The sequence below is a fragment of the Etheostoma cragini genome, chromosome 12 (assembly GCF_013103735.1).
Source record: "Etheostoma cragini isolate CJK2018 chromosome 12, CSU_Ecrag_1.0, whole genome shotgun sequence".
NCBI classification, from domain to species: domain Eukaryota; kingdom Metazoa; phylum Chordata; class Actinopteri; order Perciformes; family Percidae; genus Etheostoma; species Etheostoma cragini.
In genome coordinates, this window is record NC_048418.1 from 1,836,083 (window position 1) to 1,856,030 (window position 19,948).

At 41.3% G+C, this 19,948-nt stretch overlaps 4 protein-coding genes across 5 annotated transcripts in view; 2 read left to right on the forward strand and 2 right to left on the reverse strand.

Moving 5' to 3' along the window:
• The window catches only part of LOC117954612 (tripartite motif-containing protein 16-like), an 8,019-nt gene extending 6,562 nt beyond the window's left edge, over nt 1-1,457 (forward strand). For both annotated transcript variants that reach the window (XM_034888552.1, XM_034888553.1), the window contains exon 3: nt 520-1,457. In XM_034888552.1, coding sequence (XP_034744443.1) covers nt 520-876 — 357 coding nt within the window. In that variant the 3' untranslated portion in view covers nt 877-1,457. The remainder of the gene's footprint in view (nt 1-519) is intronic.
• A 3,245-nt stretch (nt 1,458-4,702) lies between these two features.
• On the reverse strand, nt 4,703-6,826 carry LOC117954604 (E3 ubiquitin/ISG15 ligase TRIM25-like). Its single transcript, XM_034888541.1, has one exon. It carries the CDS (start codon nt 6,746-6,748, stop codon nt 5,072-5,074), a length of 1,677 nt encoding a protein of 558 aa, XP_034744432.1. The 5' UTR covers nt 6,749-6,826; the 3' UTR covers nt 4,703-5,071.
• A 1,548-nt stretch (nt 6,827-8,374) lies between these two features.
• Nucleotides 8,375-10,074, reverse strand: LOC117954605 (tripartite motif-containing protein 16-like). Its single transcript, XM_034888542.1, has one exon. The coding sequence runs from the start codon at nt 10,037-10,039 to the stop codon at nt 8,375-8,377; it is 1,665 nt and encodes a 554-aa protein (XP_034744433.1). The 5' UTR covers nt 10,040-10,074.
• Nucleotides 10,075-17,567: 7,493 nt separating this feature from the next.
• stard3nl (STARD3 N-terminal like) overlaps nt 17,568-19,948 on the forward strand; it is a 16,209-nt gene continuing 13,828 nt past the window's right edge. Inside the window, exon 1 of the mRNA XM_034888611.1 lies at nt 17,568-17,724. The gene's annotated coding sequence lies outside the window, so the exon portion shown is untranslated. The remainder of the gene's footprint in view (nt 17,725-19,948) is intronic.

Below are 19,948 nucleotides of genomic sequence, written 5' to 3' on the forward strand. Positions count from 1 at the left end.
AGTGAAGTGAGTCGAGTCAAAGAGCTTCAGGAGAAGCTGGAGCAGGAGATCACTGAGCTGAAGAGGAAAGACGCTGAGCTGAAGAAGCTCTCAGACACAGAGGATCACAACCAGTTTCTCCACAACTACTCCTCACTGTCACCACTCAGTGGATCTACATCCAGCATCAATATCCGTCCTCTGGTCTACTTTGAGGATGTGACAGCGGCCGTGTCAGAAGCCAGAGATAAACTACAGGAGCTTCTAAATGAGAAATGGACGAATATCTATCTGGCTGCGGTTGATGTGGAAGTTTTACTGTCAAATCCACAACCAGAGCCCAAGACCAGAGCTCAATTCTTAAAATATTCACGTGAAATCACACTGGATCCCAACACAGCACACCCCCAGCTGTGGCTCTCTGACAGAAAAGCAACATTTATGAAAAAACATCTGTCTTATTCACGTCACCCAGACAGATTCGCTGAATGGCAGCAGGTCCTGAGTGAACAGGGTCTGACCGGACGTTGCTACTGGGAGGTGGAGTGGAGGGGAGGAGGGATTGATGTAGCAGTCGCATACAAGAACATCAGCAGAGCAGGGAGACCGAATGAATGTGGATTTGGACACAATGACAAATCTTGGGCGTTACACTGTCAGGATAACTCTTTTATCTTTCGTTACAACAATGTCCAAATTTATGTCTCAGGTACTGTGTCTTCCAGACTAGGAGTGTACCTGGATCACAGGGCAGGGACTCTGTCCTTCTACAGCGTCTCTGATGACACCATGACCCTCCTCCACAGAGTCCAGACCACGTTCACTCAGCCCCTCTACGCTAGACTACGGTTCTATTATAATTATGGAGACACTGCTGAGTTCTGTAAACTGAAATAGACAGACGTCATATAAAAGTTGAATTCTGTGTTTTAACTCTTAAACTTATATTTGTCTCCATGTTTGTTGCTGAGAGCTGGTTGTTGGGGCATTTCTTCACTGCAGAGATCAGCTGTCAATCAGACATTATGGGATGTCCTTTCACGTCTTCTCATTAGTTGCTGGGTAAATGTTTGAGCTCCTTCCTGTGTCTGTTTAACCATGGAGGCGATCACTGATGCTTGTTGACCTGAACTGACCTCCGAACTACTCTGTGCTCTAAATGTTTGATTCATATTTGCATTGATGCATTTGTAGAGCTCTTATTTTAATTTTTTATTTCACCATTTTGTGTAAATTTGTAAAGAAATGTATACTCACAAAAGTAGATGAATTTGTCTGGCAGACATTTGAGCTGTTAAATAACTTTAATTATGATCATAATCCATAAGGAATCCATTAATTATTCTCTTTTACATACATAGCTGAGATTCGGTTCAAACATAGTGATTGTGTGGATAAAGTGAATCTAAATGACTTTATTGATGGGATGTGTGAAGGAACTCAAGGTTTTACATGATGAATAAACTAACATCAACAAACTCACTGATATGAGAGTATATCTGAGGAACTTTTCATCCTGAAACGCAACAAAGTGCCGTGTCCATGTTTAGAGGTTTTAATTACTTTGTGCTTTTTAAAAACCACATTTCCTTTGTGCACTGAATAAAAAAAGAAGATTTATTTCACAGACTTAAAAATGTTAAAATAGTGAGAATTGAGTTGGTTAAATTAAAATTGAGTAAGTCAGAAGAATTGTAACGTACAGCCTCAAATTCTAATTCCCAAATACTATTTTCAACCTGAGAGCTTCTGTAAATAATATTGTGGCTAAGAATAATACAATATTAATTAATGATAACAAGTGGATATTCTTCTCTCCCATGTTTCCCATGTGCCCTGAATGCAGCATTTTTACAGCAGTGTTACAGGGTGTGACCTCGAGTGATATTACAGTTGAAAGCAGTACTAAGGCTATACTACCACAGTACTATGGCTATACTACCACAGTACTATGGCAATACTACCACAGTACTATGGCTATACTACCACAGTACTATGGCAATACTACCACAGTACTAAGGCTATACTACCACAGTACTATGGTAATACTACCACAGTACTAAGGCTATACTACCACAGTACTATGGCAATACTACCACAGTACTATGGCTATACTACCACAGTACTATGGCTATAATACTACAGTACTATGGCTATACTACCACAGTACTATGGCTATAATACTACAGTACTATGGCAATACTACCACAGTACTATGGCTATACTACCACAGTACTATGGCTATACTACCAGAGTACTATGGCTATACTACCACAGTACTATGGCTATACTACTGCAGAACTATGGCTATACTACTACAGTGCTAAGGCTATACTACCATAGTACTATGGCTATAATACTACAGTACTATGGCTATACTACCACAGTACTATGGCAATACTACCACAGTACTATGGCTATAATACTACAGTACTAAGGCTATACTACCACAGTACTATGGCTATACTACCACAGTACTATGGCTATAATACTACAGTACTATGGCTATACTACGACAGTACTAAGGCTATACTAGGACAGTACTAAGGCTATACAACTACAGTACTATGGCTATACTACTACAGTACTAAGGCTATACTACTACAGTACTAAGGCTATACTACTACAGTACTAAGGCTATACTACTACAGTACTATGGCTATACTACTACAGTACTAAGGCTATACTACTACAGTACTATGGCTATACTACTACAGTACTAAGGCTATACTACCACAGTACTATGGCTATAATACTACAGTACTATGGCTATACTACGACAGTACTAAGGCTATACTACTACAGTACTAAGGCTATTGCTGTCAACGTCCACATGGATGTTAAAATCACTTATAATAAGGACTTTGTCTGATTTAAGGACTACACCTGATAGAAACTCAGAGAGTTCAGATCCAGAATATAAACCTGGAGCTCAGTAAATAATGAAGAGTATAATTGCCTGTAATGTTTTCTGTTTTGGATGTTGAAGATCAAGAACAAGGCTTTTAAATGAGTTATAATTTAGTTATAGGATTAGGCTTGAATCAAAGATGGCTGCAACTACTTTGAGTATTTTTAGGACCGGGAGGAGTGGCTTCATTTAGACTAACATAGTCTTCATGGCCCAGCCATGTTTTAATAAAACAGAAGAGATCAAATCTGACGTTATAGATCTGCAAAGTATTTTTCTGTACTTAAAATTAAAAAAACAAAATGGACAATAATTTGGAGACCCCCCTGCAGTAACTCTGAGGGGCCCCAGACCCGGACCTGAAGATCTCTGGCCTAAATAAACTCACTCTGGATCAGTCAGTTACTACCAATCTCCCAAAAAACTCAATAAAAGCAATAAGTTCTTTACTTTAGTCCCCTCAAAAGATGACTTAAAGCCACTAGTCTGATGTACTACACTCTGTGTTTTTCATTTTATATATAACATGTTCTTAAAAACTAAAACGGGTCTGATCCAACCTCCCCTAGATGTGAGATTATTGGGATGACGGCGCCCTCTTGTGTTGTGCATCAGGATCACATCTGTCTCTGTTGGGACGTTAACTTCAAATGAATTCACACTTTAAGTCTGTAATAAATCCTCTTTATTAACTCAGAACACAAAGAAAACGTTGGTTATAAAAAGTAACAAGTCATAAAAAACAAAGATGTGATTGTTATTTTAGTGTTAACTAGAAAAAGAACAGAGAGGGGGGGGAGAGCCTGTATGAGGCAGTAACAGTACTAGTACATTAACAGTACATTAACAGTACTAGTACATTAACAGAAATAGTACATTTAAAGTAATAATACATGCTTTTCAAATTCTGAAAGTGTAAACCCTCCTGTTGTCCTCAGGTCAAATTTGAACCATTTACAAAAACTTACTATATCAGAACGTTGAAAAAAGTGACAAATGATGGAAAAAACTACAAAAAAGCAGAAAAAATAAATAAATAAAAACATACTGAAAAAGTTAAAAAAAAGAAAAAACAGAAAAAGTTACAAAAAAAAACACCAAAAACATTGGAAGCTGCGACAGAAATGTAAAAAGAAAAAAATTTGACTAAAGCAGCTTAAAAATTGTCAAAATAAATTGGAATAAAAAGGGCAATAACGTCGAGAAAATTGTAGAAAAATAACAAAATGTTGACGTTTCAACCCAGAAACAAAGCTGCAGGTCGCCGGGGGAGACAACATTCAATTAAAATAGGACTGAGAACTAAAATACAAAACAGCACATTTTAGTTTCTGTATTTATTCCCAACTCATCTATCTGTAACAAATAGGGGAAAATGTGAAAAATAACATTGCAGTTCAAGGTGTGCGCCCCAAAAAACGTCTGCATGTCCCCCTAAAACCTCCAGACGGGGACTCTGGTGCTCCTAGTGGAACCAGATCTAGTCTCAACACACTGTTGTATAACTTTAACATTTTAATTATCAGCATTGTATAATAACCTGGAGTAAAGACAAGAAGAAGAAAATATTTCTGTTTGTGTATTCATCAAAAATATATATTAAATAAATCAAATAAATTCAGTCTGTTCACAAAATCAATGTTTGATTTAAATCTCAGCGATGTAAAAGAAAATAAGGAAGAAGAGCATCTTAACCCTCGTGTTGTCCTCCGTCTTAACCGGTTTATGAAGCATAAATTATAAAATATCACCAAGTTCTGAGTAACATCTTAACTCCGACTTGTTACCGCTACTTTAACACTTCTTGTTGGAAATCAATGCTCAACAAACTCCATTTATGAGTTTTAAAAAAGCAGAAATTAGCAGTTATTTTGACTAATTGTTAAGATCAGAAGATGTGGAGAGGATGATCGCATTGTATGTCAAAGTTTTGTCGTTACTGTTTGGATTTTTTTGGAACCATTTGTGTTATATTTGGGCCGTTTGGTTGAAGAAACTCAAATTTATGATATGGAAAACTTTGAAAAAGGGTTAATTTTGACCCGAGGACCACAGGAGGGATAAAGAACAACCTGCAAAGATTTACAGAACTAATGAAAGCTAACTATCAATCTAGAAAAAATGAGTAAAAGAATTCACAAAACACAGAATTGAACCCATTTTCCATTGAAGGCCTTCCGTCTATTTGACCTTCCTGAACTTAGCAGTGGATCCACAACAGTAAAACCCAAATCCAGCGTGGAGGGGCTGAGTGCACATGGTCTGGACTCTGTGGAGGAGGGTCATGGTGTCATCAGAGACGCTGTAGAAGGACAGGGTACCGGCGCTGTGGTCCAGGTCCACTCCTACTCTGGAGGACACAGGACCGGGGACGGGGGTTTGGACTCTGTTGTGCAAGAAACTTCTTCTGTAGCAGTCCAACGCCCAGGACTGGTCATTCAGTCCAAATGCACATTCACGGAAGCTCACTGCTCTGCTGATGTTCTTGTACGCCACTGCTACCTGAACGCCTCGCCCCCCCCACTCCACCTCCCAGTAGCAACGTCCGGTCAGACCCTCTCTGCTCAGGACCTGCCGACACTCGGTGAACCGGTCCGGGTGACTGGAGCAGGACGACTTCTCTATGAGTAACGTTGCTTTTCGGTTCCTCTCAGATAACAACAGAAGTGGGTTTGCTGTGTTGGGATCCAGTGCGATTTCCTGTGAATATTTTAGGAATTCAGCTCTGGTCTGGGACCCTGGTGGTGGATTTGGCCGTGGGACATCCACGTCGGGCGCAGGCGCTGGGAAGCGGGCCAATATCCTGCTCACACTGTCGTGTATTTTATCTCTGGCTCCTGACACGGTCGCCTTCATGTGCTCAATGAAGCGCCGTTGACTGAGATGTAAGCTGGGGGAGTCTGTGGATTCACCGAGGGGGGACAGGGTGTAGTAGTTTTGGAGAAACTGGTTGTGATCCTCTATGTCTGAGAGCTTCTTCATCTCAGCGTCTTTCCTCTTCAGCTCAGTGATCTCCTGCTCCAGCTTCTCCTGAAGCTCTTTGACTCGACTCACTTCACTTTTCTGCTGCGATCTGACCTGCTGCTCCACTTCGGAGCGTCTTTTCTCCAGGAGATGGATCATATCGGTGAAGACCTTCTTGTTTTCTTTCACTACTTTATTAGCAGAGCGATTGATGGTCTCCAGCTCCTGTCGAAACAGCTTCCCATCTTTCTCTCGGTCCTGGATTCTCCGCTGGATGTGTTCTCGACTCCCCTCGAGCTCTTTCTGCCTCTCAGTCCTTTCTACTGCAGCTGAGACCGTGACGTGGCCTCGATGTTCCTCCACAGAGCAGAGATAACAGATACACTGCTTATCGGTACGGCAGAACATCTTCTTAACCTCATCGTGACGAGAGCAGATGTTCTCCTGGAGGTTCTCGGAGGGCTCCACCAGCTTGAGTTTCTCCAACGCAGCACCGTCATAATGAGGCTGAATGTGTTGATCCCAGTACGAGACCAGAGACACCAGATTGGCGTTGTGGGTTTTCAGTTTGCTCTCTGTGCAGACAGCACAGGACACATCTTCAGGTCCAGCACAGCAGTGATCAGCAGGAGCAGGTTCCAGTGCGGTCTCCATCATGTGCTTTATTAAATTTTCTAACATGGTGTTTCTCCTGAGTGCAGGCCTCGATGTGAAGGTCACCCTACACTGAGGACAGCTGTAGATTTTCATCCCATCCTCTCCATCCCAGTGGCGTCTGAGGCAGTCCAGGCAGTAGCTGTGTCCACAGAGAGTAGACACCGGATCCTTCAGGAGGTCCAGACAGACCACACACGTGAAGGTTTCCCGGACCCGCCGAACACGTCTCTCCGCCATTTCACCTCGTGGCAGTAACTGTGAGTTTCTGTGCTCGGACTCAAACAAAACTCGGGTCCTTTTCGTCCTTCTCGTTCCCACTTGCAGACCAACACGTGCAGAGTGTGACACTGGCTGTGTTTGGGTTTGAAATCAGGAAAAAAGAGGGCGGAGTTAACGGGCTTCCAAGCCGGAGGCGGTGTCTCTTAAAGGGGCAGCGCAGGTTTCAACCAACCAGTAATAGACTGTAGTTGAAACCTGCGCTGCCCCTTTAAGGGAAACCATGGACACAGTGAGCATGCAGTGCCGACATTAACCGCTAAACATTTGAAAATGGGGTCCTCAGGAATGTAGTTGACCGTGTAGATGCCTGATTTTATTGCTGTTTAATACAGTGGCTTGCATAAGTTTACACAACCATGCTAAGTGGAATAAAGGAAATTGATCGTAATGCCTTAATTAAAAAAAGATTAGAAAAATCCAGTCTTTTAAGGATACCTATTTTCTTTTAGAATGAATTATGTATTGTAAAAAAATAAATATTCCTCCTTAAAATACTGGGGGCATGAGAATGAAACCCCCTATGTTTAATAAAATAATAACCTTTTTTAAAAAGGTAGTTTCTGAATCCTTATGTTTAAAGTTAACATCGTTAAGACAAAAATTAAAATGAATGAAACAAAATTGTGAAATAAAACAATATCATCTGAACTAATACAGACTTGTAGACGTGTACAGGTGTTTTTGTGAAGTGTGGCTGTTACAATCTCTTCAGTTTGAACAAAAAATTTGGATAGAAATCCAATATGTCAATTTGTATTAAAAAAACAATTTTTTGAACATTAATAAATCCGGTTTCACAGCCAAGCTCAGACAGCTAATGGTGGAAGACCTACTCCAACAGAAAACCACTCAGCTTCGATCGACAGTGGCCCCCCCAACTCTGCTAACGACTAGTGCATGCAGGGTCGCCGGCCTGGGGGGGGGGTGGGGGGAGGTGGACTGAGTACCCAGGGCCCTCATGTAAGAAGGGCCCAAAAAGATGCTATAATGAATAGCTATGGATGGGGGGACGGGCCCATGGAGAAAGCCTTTCTAGTGGACCCAGAATTTTGTGCTACACCCTGTGTGCATGTCTAATAAATAGGTTATATTATTGTTTTAATAATAGTAATAATTCCTCTCACAGCCGATGTAATGCTGTACGTTGGCTCTTAAAACCTGTCCTTGCCCCCATTCTTGCTTCTTTATCCGATTGCTTCTTCCTTTTCTGACCTCATCTGTCTGAGCTTGCTGTGAACCAGAGTTCAGGAACTATACAAAATATACTACACATCTGCAACATCTGCTTTGCATGATACCCTGGAATGAGGACAGGAAAAAAATGCTTTGTTTACGTTGGTTTATTGATCGTGTCAACCACATCCCATCATTAAAGTCTCTTTTTCAATGGTTTCATATACAGATTGTCCCCATTTCCAAGATAGAAGTGCAACTTAAAGGGACAAAACGCAAGCATTAACATAACAACTAATGAGAATATGTCACATGACAACCTACAGTGTTTGATTGACAGCTGATCTCTGGGCAGTGAAGAACATCTCTCAGAAATAAACATCGAGATGAAAGTAGTTTCAGAATAACCATCTACTTGGTTTTACAGAACTTAGCAGTGGTGCCACAAGATAAGAGCCAAAGTCCAGCGTGGAGCGGCTGAGTGAACGTAGTCTGGACTCTGTGGAGGAGGGTCATGGTGTCATCAGAGACGCTGTAGAAGGACAGGGTACCGGCGCTGTGATCCAGGTACACTCCTAGTCTGGAGGACACAGGACCTGGGACGGGAGTTTGGACTTTGTTGTGCAAAAAACTTCTTCTGTAACAGTCTAACGCCCAAGACTTGTCATTGAATCCAAATCCACATTGACCCGAGCTCTGTGCTCTGCTGATGTTCTTGTATGCGACTGCTACATGAGCTCCTCTCCCCCCCCACTCCACCTCCCAGTAGCAACGTCCGGTCAGACTCTCTCTACTCAGGACCTGTCGACAGTCAGTGAATCTGTCCGGGTGACTAGGATAAGACTGTTCTTCTATGAATGATGTTGCTTTTTGGTTCCCCTGAGATAATACCAGATGCCGGTTCACTGTGTGTGGATCCAGTGTGAGTTCACATGAATATTTTAAGAAGTCAGCTCTGATCTTTGGCTCTGGTTGTTGCAGTGAAACATCCACTTCGAAGATATTCGTCCATTTCTCTCCCGTAATGCCTTGTAGTTTATCTCTTAATTCTGACACAGTTGCTGTCACATCCTCAAAGTAGCGCTGAGGACGGAGATCTATGCTGGATGTAGATTCACCGAGTGGTGACAGTGAGGAGTAGTTGTGGAGAAACTGGTTGTGATCCTCTGTGTCTGAGAGCTTCTTCATCTCAGCGTCTTTCCTCTTCAGCTCAGTGATCTCCTGCTCCAGCTTCTCCTGAAGCTCTTTGACTCGACTCACCTCACTTTTCTGATGCAATCGGACATTTTGCTCCACATTGGAGCGTCTTTTCTCCATGAGACGGATCAGCTCGGTGAAGATCTTCTCGCTGTCCTCCACTACTTTATCAGCAGAGCGATTGATGGCCTCCGCCTGCTGTTGAAGCAGCTTCACATCTTTCTCTCGGTCCTGGATTCTCTGCTGGATGTTCTCTCGACTCTCCTCAAGCTCTTTCTGCCTCTCAGTCCTTTCTGCTGCAGCTGAGACTGTGTTGTGGCCTTTATGTTCATCCACAGAGCAGAGATAACAGATACACTGCTGATCAGTACGGCAGAACATCTTCATCACCTCATCATGACGAGAGCAGAAGTTATTTTGGAGCTTCTTGGACGGCTCCACCAGCTTGTGTTTATCAAACGCAGGGGAGACATAATGAGGCTGAAGGTGTTGATCACAGTAAGAGACCAGACACACCAGACAGGACTTGACTGCTTTCAGTTTTCTCCCAGTGCAGACATCACAGGCCACATCTTCAGGTCCAGCATAGCAGTGATCAACAGGAGCAGCTTGGAGTCCAGTCTTCTTCAGCTCCTCCACTAGAACTGCTAACATGGTGTCTTTCAGCAAGACAGGCCTCGGTGTGAGGGTCTTCCTACACTGAGGACAGCTGTAGATTTTCTTCCCATTCTCTTCATCCCAGTGGCGTTTGATACAGTTCATGCAGTAGCTGTGTCCACAGAGAATAGTCACCGGATCCTTCAGGAGATCCAGACAGATCACACAAGAGAAGGTTTCCCGGTCCAGCTGAACTCCTGACTGTGCCATCTCCACTGGCATCACTGGCAGGAGTGTCTGCTAGACCCTGTTCTGACTTAAATCAGAACTCTGTCCAGTTGTTACTGTTCATTTGCTAATGTCTCCTAAATAGGTCCTATCAGCTCCTGTCCAATCACACGTCAGTTACACCCAATAAAACACTTGTTAGTTACACGCATATTAATGCGGGGAGGGGAGGGAACAAGTGGACAGTTGTTGGAGAGTTCAAGAGGTACTCCAGCATTAAAGGGGCAATGCAAGTTTCAATGTTTTTGAACATGCATTGAAGATTAGAACAAAAATGAAACTGATATATTTACATGGGGAATCCTTTCAATTGCTTCCGGCTCACAGTAGTTGAAGCTAACACTGACACTAACCAGCAAGCTAACACAACAATGTTCACAGTACTTTGTAATATGTTGTAACAAAGGGCAGGTATCACCAAAAAAGAGAAGAGTATAAATTAGATTATATATATATATATATATATATATATATATATATAAAAAACAAAGACATTTACAAAATCTGAATCACACTGTAGTTGCCTTGTGCACATATAATGGAGAGCAAGAATATTCAAAGAACTAATTTTCTGTCCTCACAATACTGTTTCAAATTCAAATTTAATAGTCTCTTTAATGCACATCTCTAAAACCCCATATTAAAAGTAGGAAAAAGCTTATTTTTTTGTAATTTAGGAGATTGAGCTGTAATTAATGTTGTTGGGCCAGTACTTACAATCTAATGTTGAAAATATTGATTGTAATTTTTTATCATTGGTAATCTGTTGATTCCTAAATTGTTGTGGCTAGTAATCATTACTAACCACTCTGTTTGTAGATCTTATTCCAAAATTGTTGAGGACATAGAGATGAAATGTCATCTTTTTTCAGATCCAATCCTACCCCAAAAACTAATTTGGGATATTTGAAGATACCGATACAGACTCTAAAACTAATTGTTTTATTGGACTAAATTCAAGTAAGCAAAATGTCTTTAATATTTCTTATGTGATTATTCATTATTGCTATCTAGAAAAACATGTAAAATATTTATTCACTGTGGAACATATTTATCAAATCAGATTTTAAGACTGTTATGTCTGCATGTCTGCATTGCAACTATACATATCTATGTGGTGGTCAAAGTAGCACATGCACCTTCCACATTATGGGGCATGGCACATGTTAGTAAATGTGCAGCGTCTTATTTCCTTCTCACATGTTTACATATGGACCATTTGATGATGTGTTTTTAATAAGTTCTAAAAGACAAAAACCTCCACAGTTGAACACATTTTTTCTGCAGTATCTGAACTGTATCATATCAGTTATAAAAGGCATTGTTGCCCTGTCAAAACAGCAATAAGCATGACTGTGAGGCTCTCATCGCCACCACCAGTTGATACCATGAAAGGTCAAATATACCTGAAATGTACCTTAAGTGACTTTGAAACTATTCATGTAACTTTGTGGACAGAATAGCTTTGGTTCTCTGTAATTCATGGGTCCATGCAAATGTCACAGTGTTTTCTAATTGGAGAACTCAAAGTCTGTGTAAAGTGATGAAATGTATGGGATGTGTGTGACCTCCACCTTCTACATAACTAGTCAATTTACACACAAAAGAGTGAAGTAGAGAATTTCCTTGAGTTTTTGTCTGGGTTTTGTTTGCTGCAGAAACAGAAACAGGTTCTGAATGTTGGCGGATGCTTGTTGAATTGTTCAGGGACAGGTGTGAAGAGTCCTAAATATGAGGATGTACGTGTTCTGGGGGGGTGCATGTACTCCTTTTAGTATGTTAAGTAGAGAGCATAGAAGGGCCAGGGACACAGTGTTGTGTGAATTGAGTGGAATGTGTTGGATTAGGATTAATTTGCATTGACATTATTTAGCTAACCTCTCTACCCTGAACTCCTGGTCCACCACTCCCTATTCCTTAAAGTTATCTTTATCCTATAAAATAATACTTATATGTATTATTTATATTTTATGACGGGCTTAAAGTAAATGTCTGGACACTTTTAATATCTACATCACACGTTGTATTCTGCTGATGTTTTATGATGTATTTTATTGCTGACTTGACATCTGGGAACAACTGACCAAGTAAATTCATAACATCTTGCCAAAGGACTACAGTTGAAATTGTGCCTGTTGGCTAACACTATTACAGTAAAATAAAAGTTAATGAATGTGTGCTGTCCTTATACATAAATAAATGAAATAATTGGAGTCTGCACGTATTGGGAGGTAGGCTCCAATATGGATTGATTCATTCAGAGAGAAATGCAGGAGGTATCAGATCATGATTCCCATAAAGGAGAAATCAAGTAGCATTCAGGTTCCACATGACATCTGCCAACATGCAATGCAGCGAGTGTGTGTTTTTTTCCTCTTAAAGGGAAAATAACAGTTGTTTCGGATTATAATTCATCTACATCTCCTTGTACCATAATCCTGGCTGTAGTCTATATCCACAACATTCTACTTTTGGGATTGCCAATTCCGGTGGATTCATGAGTACTATGGTTACCTGTTCCTCAGATCTCTGCAGGGTAAATCCAGACAAACAGAGTTTTCTGAGGCCTTTGCAGCGGCCCGGGTTGGAGTCCGACCTGTGGCCCTTTGCTGCGTGCCATCCCCATCTCTCTCTCCCACCTTTCCACTGTCCCTATCTAATTAAGAGAAAATAATGCCCCAACACAGGATCTAATTAAAGATTGTAAAAGATTGTCCTCTGAGAAACGCCTAGAGCAGCTGTCTGTTTCTGCCTGAAAGGGCCCCAGAGAGTCCATCAGACAATCCTAAACCTGTCCAGTCCACTAACGACTCTCGCAATGCCAATGACCTGAATGACTTCTACGGTTGTTTTGAAAGACAATGGGACATTCCTGACACCAACAAGGACTTTTTTTCCATCATGGACAGGGACATTAACAGGTTGTTCAACAGACCAAACAACTCAGTACCAGCCTGCTTGAAGTCCTCCACCATCATACCTGTCCCCAAAACAAAGGACCAAAGGACTTATCGACTACAGACCGGTTGCCCTGTGTTAATTAAGTAGTTTTAGCGCCTTGCAGTCTCATCTCAGAACCGTTACTGGTACATTCCTAACCCCCCCCCCAACTGAGTTAGGAGCTAGCTAGACTATCTGTCCAATCAGAGTTTTCTGCTGCACGACTAAAGGCACGACGTAGGCTACACATGTTCCTCCAAAACAAGTTCCTTCCTGGTGCTATTTTGCAGATGCAGCGTTGCTCTGTCCAGCGCTCAGCACCGCCCAATACGATGGAGATTAGTTTCCAGAAATGCCAATAAACCAGAGCATGTTTTTCCCTCCATGCTATGTGGACTAGCCAGACCCTCCTTCGCAGCGCTGTAGAAGAGGGTCTAGCTTTACACAGTTGGACACCTGTGCTGTAGTTTTTAGGATCCCCATTGGGGGTTGCACCCATCTTCAAACTGTAGCGCTGACATGCAGTATGTATGAAATATATGGACAGAGTTGTTTAATGGCAGGAAAAGAGAGGCGCTATCAAGCTTTGATTCACTTAACTTCGCAGCACTTTCAACTTTATTTCCATCTTTATGATAAAGCCTATGTGTCAAATCAAATCAAAACCCCAGACAAACCCCAACATTTACAAGCCTTTACTTCCATAATGAACACATTCATTGAAGGTCCAGTGTGTAACGTGTTTAGTTATTCATTATCAGTAAAAGAATGGATTCAACCCGTCGTGGGGAACAACTCAAAATCACTGTGAAAAAGTGTTTATATTTGATATCCCATCAGTTTTCTAATGTTTAATCATGTTAAAAGGTGGTTTAACTCCCTCTTGTTGTCATTGTCCTGAAGCTCAGGGGGAAAAAATTTATAAACTACCGTCTGTACAGTTTACCAATCTGTCCACATGGATGGAAATTGACAATTCGTCCCCACAGATTGTAAAACCGTGCAACCGTGCACACAATTTGTTTATTTTTCTCTTCCAGGATCTTAGGGGGCTCCGTTTTGGGGCTTGTTTTCACAGACCTGGTTGCGTATTTGTTGTGCAAGATCTGGCAACACTGGTTACAGCAGGTAAATGGTTAATCAGGCCTTCCTTGGGACTCTGAGCCAGTTTGTTCAGGCCATGCACAGCAAGCGGGACCCTGTTCCTCCCCCCCAGGACTAGACAGTACCCCATTACAGATAACCCCCCCCCCCCCAGACTTTGTCCCACTAACATACTGTGCAATATTTTACATTTAATACCATTACACCATCTCAGAACCTTACCACCCCACCTTTTTCTTTGCTTTACTTACTAAATTACATATTTATTGGCACTAAAAAGGAGTTGCTTTTAATCTTTGGACACTTTATTTATCCATTTACAAAGCTGTGTATTTGGCTTTATGTACATAATGTTTGTTCTTTGCATTCTTGCACATTTGCTAAACAAAAAACCTTAATTAATTGAATGTTTCTTTCATCGTGGTTCTATATTAAGGGCTTTTGCATGTCGTTTCCAAAATTGCACACTGTTACTTTAATAAAACAAGACAATTTATGAAAGAAACGTTTTTATTTAGCTACTTAAGAAGCGCATCAAACCCTCCCGTACATCCCGGACTTCTTCCACTGCACCCTGTGGCGGTGCCAGGCCCGGCTCTGCTGGTCCAGATCCATCCCAGTCCCTGTCATACGCCTCTCCACGGCTCTCACAAAGATTATGCAAAGCACAGCAGGTCAGGACCAGAGATCTCACCAGGTCTACATCACAGTCATTTCTTTTCTTAAGGCAACTCCACCTTCCCTTCAGTCTACCAAAAGCATGTTCAACAACAACCCCCGTGTCCTGCAGAGTTTCTGGTTGTAAACCCGCTGTTCTGCTGAGAGGCGTCCGGTGTCATCGAATGGTTTTAAGAACCAGTTCTGCAAGGGATAGGCAGAACCCCCCAGGATGTAGTAGCCCACATTAACCCCACCTAAGTTCCTGGTGGAAGCTGGAAAGAAGTTACCACGGCTCGCCGACTCCCACAATTGGGACTGCCTCAAAACCCGAGCATCACGGGAGCTGCAGGGCAGTCCTGCAAACACGTCCCAGAACAGTCCCGTTCCATCAACACCACCTTGGAGGATGATGGAGTGCCCACCTTTACGGTTAAAGTCCTCACACTGGTACTCTTGTGGTGCTCTGATGGGGATGAGTAATTCATCAATGGCACCAACACACTGCGGGACCCCCCCATCTGCTGCATCAGTGCAGGCGGCCATGTCTGCAAACTTCTCCTGGTCTGGGAAACGAATGAGTTCTGGCACCAGCAACGTCTCTGCAGCAGCAGCAAAGTCCCGAAGACACCGGCACACCGTCGTGGTGCTTACTCCAAAAAGATGGCCGACAGCTCTGTATCCGGAGCCGGTAGCGAGCTTCCACAACGCCGCGGCCACTCTCTTCTTCAGCGGGACACATTTGCGGAAGGTGGTGTCCCGTCTCTCCATCAGTGGACGCATTTGGTTGCACAGGTAGGTGAATGTGTCCTCGGACATCCTGAAGTTGTGAACCCACTGAGTGTGTGTGAAACCCGGGACGATGACATCCCACCACGCGGCAGATCGGCTGACCGCCATAACACACGGTCCGCGGCAAGCGTGAATGATCTGAAACACAAAGAGTACACAGCAGGCACGTTTTAGATATACATGTGCTTTATATGTCGTGTAGTAACGTGGTTCCCAAACGTTGTCAACTCAAGACCCAAGAGAGAAACTTGGTGTGTCTCCCCGGGACCCCGAATTTACAAAAATACACCATGAATCATTGTAACATCTACATTTTTAAACTGAGGACAAAAGACGGAACAAAACCATGAATTTAAATGTATATGAAGTGTATTTATTCCCTTATAAAAGTAAACAAAAACAGAAAAGGTCTCTATTCTCCTTTCTATGTCTCGCCCCTTTATCAACTCATGTTCTCATCCCCTCCTAGGATAAGAGAGTGAGACCCATTTGGGGTCCTGACCCTAAGTTTGGGAAACATTGGTGTAGTAAATACTGACTGTGACCCTGAGCACGTGCAATAGTTAGCTAACGTTACCAGGAAACTTACATTAAACTCAGTGAAGTCCCTTCTTAAACCTGCTTCTATAGGAGAGCCTTTCGCGACCTTATTTGACTTTATTTAATCTCTTTTATTTTTATTGTATTTTACTAATTTTATATTTATCTGTATTTCAGTCTTTCAAATTGTTTTCATGCTTTTATCTTTTTGTATTATTGACTTTACATTATTGTAAACTTGTTAACTTTTTGGCATTTAGCATTTTTTACTTTTAAAATGTAACAATTACCATAAGTAAAACGGGATTACTATTCTGATGAGTGCATGGATAAATGTATACAGAGCTAATTGTCTTTCTACTTAGTTTAGTTAGTTAGTTTAGTTTATTCTTGCTGCTCGCTGTTTATTCTTAATACTGTCATTACTGATGTCTTTTCCCTTTGTGTACTTTCAGAGTATGCTATAAAAATAATTTATTATCGATAATATGTCTATTTTAACATTCTTATAAATAAATAATTTAACTGTAGTTTTTAGTAGCACTTTGCTCTTTTTTCAAAACATGTTGCTATTGTCAACCAATTGTATTCTCTCAGAAAAGGTCTTAAAAGGATTTTAAAAGGTCTATCTCTTTTAGTTTATTATTAGGATGTGCACCCGGTAGCAGGCACACTGATAAAATGTCCGCGGAATTTTCTAGTTATTATTATTATTATTATTATTATTATTATTATTATTATTATTATTATTATTATTATTCTAACTTACCCATTGGTGTCGGCGGTGTCCATCGTGTGGAGCGTTGCAGATATTGAATTTAAAAAAAGGAGGTGTGTAGCTGTTGTGAGGTGCGTTGGAAATTACGTCATGGCAGCTTCCGGGTGCGTAGCTATGGTGACCAGTCACGCTGAGGCGGTACTAAATCTTTTTTTTTTTTTTTTTTAAGAAATGATTCCTTTAAATCCAAAATGAAATAATTAGTGGCAGACTCCTTAAGATGTGAATGTTTTAATTTACCTGAATACAAAATTGACTCCTGTAAATTGTTAAGGTACTACTAGGCTATTTATATTTTATTACTTTTAATTTATTCTCCTGTTGTGTTTCCTGTCTGTAGCTAAGTGTTTAATTTACGCTGCTGCCTGTCAGGTCTCCGTTGAATAAGAGCTTCTTAATTTAAAAAAATAAAATAAATAGGCTACACGTTATTGTTATTATTATAAGCCTATATCCTTCATTTAAAGGGCCTATGTTTTTATACCAGTGTTGATTGTCGTTTTATTAATACAAAATATGTTTAAAAAAGTTCAAGTTGGGAGGAAAATAAATAAATAAATAAATAAATAAATAAATAAATAAATAAAATTCCCCGACAGCTGCTGATCTCCAAAATGTCCACCAGGGAGCGCTACGTCCATTGAAAGACGCATGTCACAAATGATTGCTCAGACTTCATATCCCAGAATCCTCTGCGTTCGTTTTTTTTTTCCTTCCGTATTCCGGCAGCTACCTCCGTCCTGTCCGAGCAGCAGACGACAGGGAAACGGATGACTTGTCAGCTGTTAAAAGTTAAAACCTGCTGACAGAAACTTTCCTAAAGGTGGTTCGGAAAAACAACTCTCCAAGGAGACAACTAGTTTGGAAGGTAAGGACCCGAATGTAGACTTTTAAAAACCCGGTTTTAAAACACGTCTGTTAGCTAACTAGCTAGCTTAGTTGTAAATGTATAACTGTTGGTCAACAACACTTCTTCTTTATTATGGTAGCCTGTCATTGAATGACAGCTGCAGCATTGTTATATGTTTCATTTTATTTAATTATTTCCTTTTATCTGGTCGTTTTTTTGCCTGTACGCCGCGCTAAGTAGCTTAAATATTAGGCTAATGACTCCATAATGCTGCTGTTGTTGTTGTTGTTGTTTTTGTTGTTGTTGTTGTTGTTGATGTCGGCCTCCTCTCCGCCGTAGCTGTTCTCTCGTGCACGTTTCCTGTTTCTGTTTTTAAGAAACCCTAAATGTCAAGTTGTCATAGTGATAAGAGGGAGACGCGTCATCCAGTGCAGCTTCATGTAGTTTCTAGCTATGTCACCCTCTGTGACGTTAGCATCATCATACGGTGGAAAGGAACTAAGTACATTTACTAATTACTATTTAATTTTGAGGAAACCTTTACTTGAGTGTTTATATTTTATGCCACTAGCTCTACTTTCTACTCCACTAAACCTCAGAGGCAGATATTGTACTTTTTACTCCACTACATTAAAGGTGCACTCTGATTTCCCTCATGGTCCCTTCTGTTGACTTTCCTAGTAAATTTTAACAAAACAGAGCAAGCTCACCCCCCCCCCCCCCTCCTCCAACCATCATGTCTGTGATTGGCTACAATGTGGTTCGTTGGATTTTGGTGCCCAGCCTGTGCCCCTAGTGCTTGTTTACGACCCCTGTCAATTCAGATTAGTAATTTAAAACATAAATCACATTCAGATCTGCTTATTTAAGGCGCCAGATGTGGTTGTGGAAGGCTTTGTTTTGTTTTTTTGTATTTTGTATTTTGTATTTTTGTGTTTGTATATGTTCTTATTTTGATATGGATCCCCCTGGGTCTGAAATAAAGTTTATTATATTATATTATATCCCATTATTGGCGCGTTACGAAGATGCATACTGTCTTTTTAGCGTTTTTATCAACGTCAATTGGCCTCCATTGACTAACCTTACCTTACGATTGAATGTGAGTTTACGAGTAGTATAAAAGGGCGATCTGCGTAGGTAGGTTGGTCGGGGTGGTGGATGGGTAAAACAGGAAGCTTTCACCCAGGAGACAGTAACATCGTCACATCCAGAGACCTGACCACGCGGTACTTCCTGACGCTCTGCTCGCCAGCCAGAAGTTGCAAGGGTGGTTTTTGTCAGCACACAGGCGTTCAAGACGACCACTACTCAAGGGTGTTTTTGTCAGCCCAAAGGCGTTCAAGACGACCACTACTCAAGGGTGTTTTTTTTTTTCAGCACACAGGCGTTCAAGACGACCACTACTCAAGGGTGTTTTTTTCTGCCTGTGAGCGGAAAACCACCCTTGCAACCATTCAAATGACTCCAAAAATGTTCAATTCACGTAAAGTAAGGTGTAAAACACCCACTGCGTAGTTCCCCTTTAACCTTGGTCTGATCATATATGGAGTAAGATATTTACTATTTGGCTTCAGTCTCGGTGCATTCAACAATCTTGTTTTCCAGCACGCTCTGATAAACTGAGTGAAAACTGCCTGCTCAGACCCAAACAGCAGCCAGACAGTATTAGTTATCAATAATCAGGGGAGTCCAAACCCTAACATGAAAAGAGAGGGATTGTCTGACTTAAACTCATCACGTGGACGCAAACACCACTCCGTGGTTGATTAAGTTCCTCTTTGTGTAGATTGTGTGTCAGTCCGCTTGACGAGTTCCCCCTTCCTTGTAAATGAAGCTAACTCACAATCAATTAACACAGCCTTGGGAACCCAAATCTAACTCATTTGGATTTTATTTAAATGTGTTGTCTTGATAATTGTCTCCTTTTGTGAAGAATGAGCTGGTAGTCATTAGTCATGCTTAGAAACTGATAGTCAGAGCTCTGGTGTCACAGTAATATCCTCAAATATGCTCCGGTTTTGAATAATCACGCGTGGTGTTTACACCTCGGAAACACTCTCACAAATGTTTCACTGTTGGTCACTAATCCGTAGAAGTCCTGTGACCACCAGGCAACTGAGAACCAAGTTTAACAAATCTCTCTCACATATATATATATATGTATATGTACACTACCGGTCAAAAGTTTGGGGTCACTTACAAATGTCCATTCCACTCCATTATAGACAGGATACCAGCT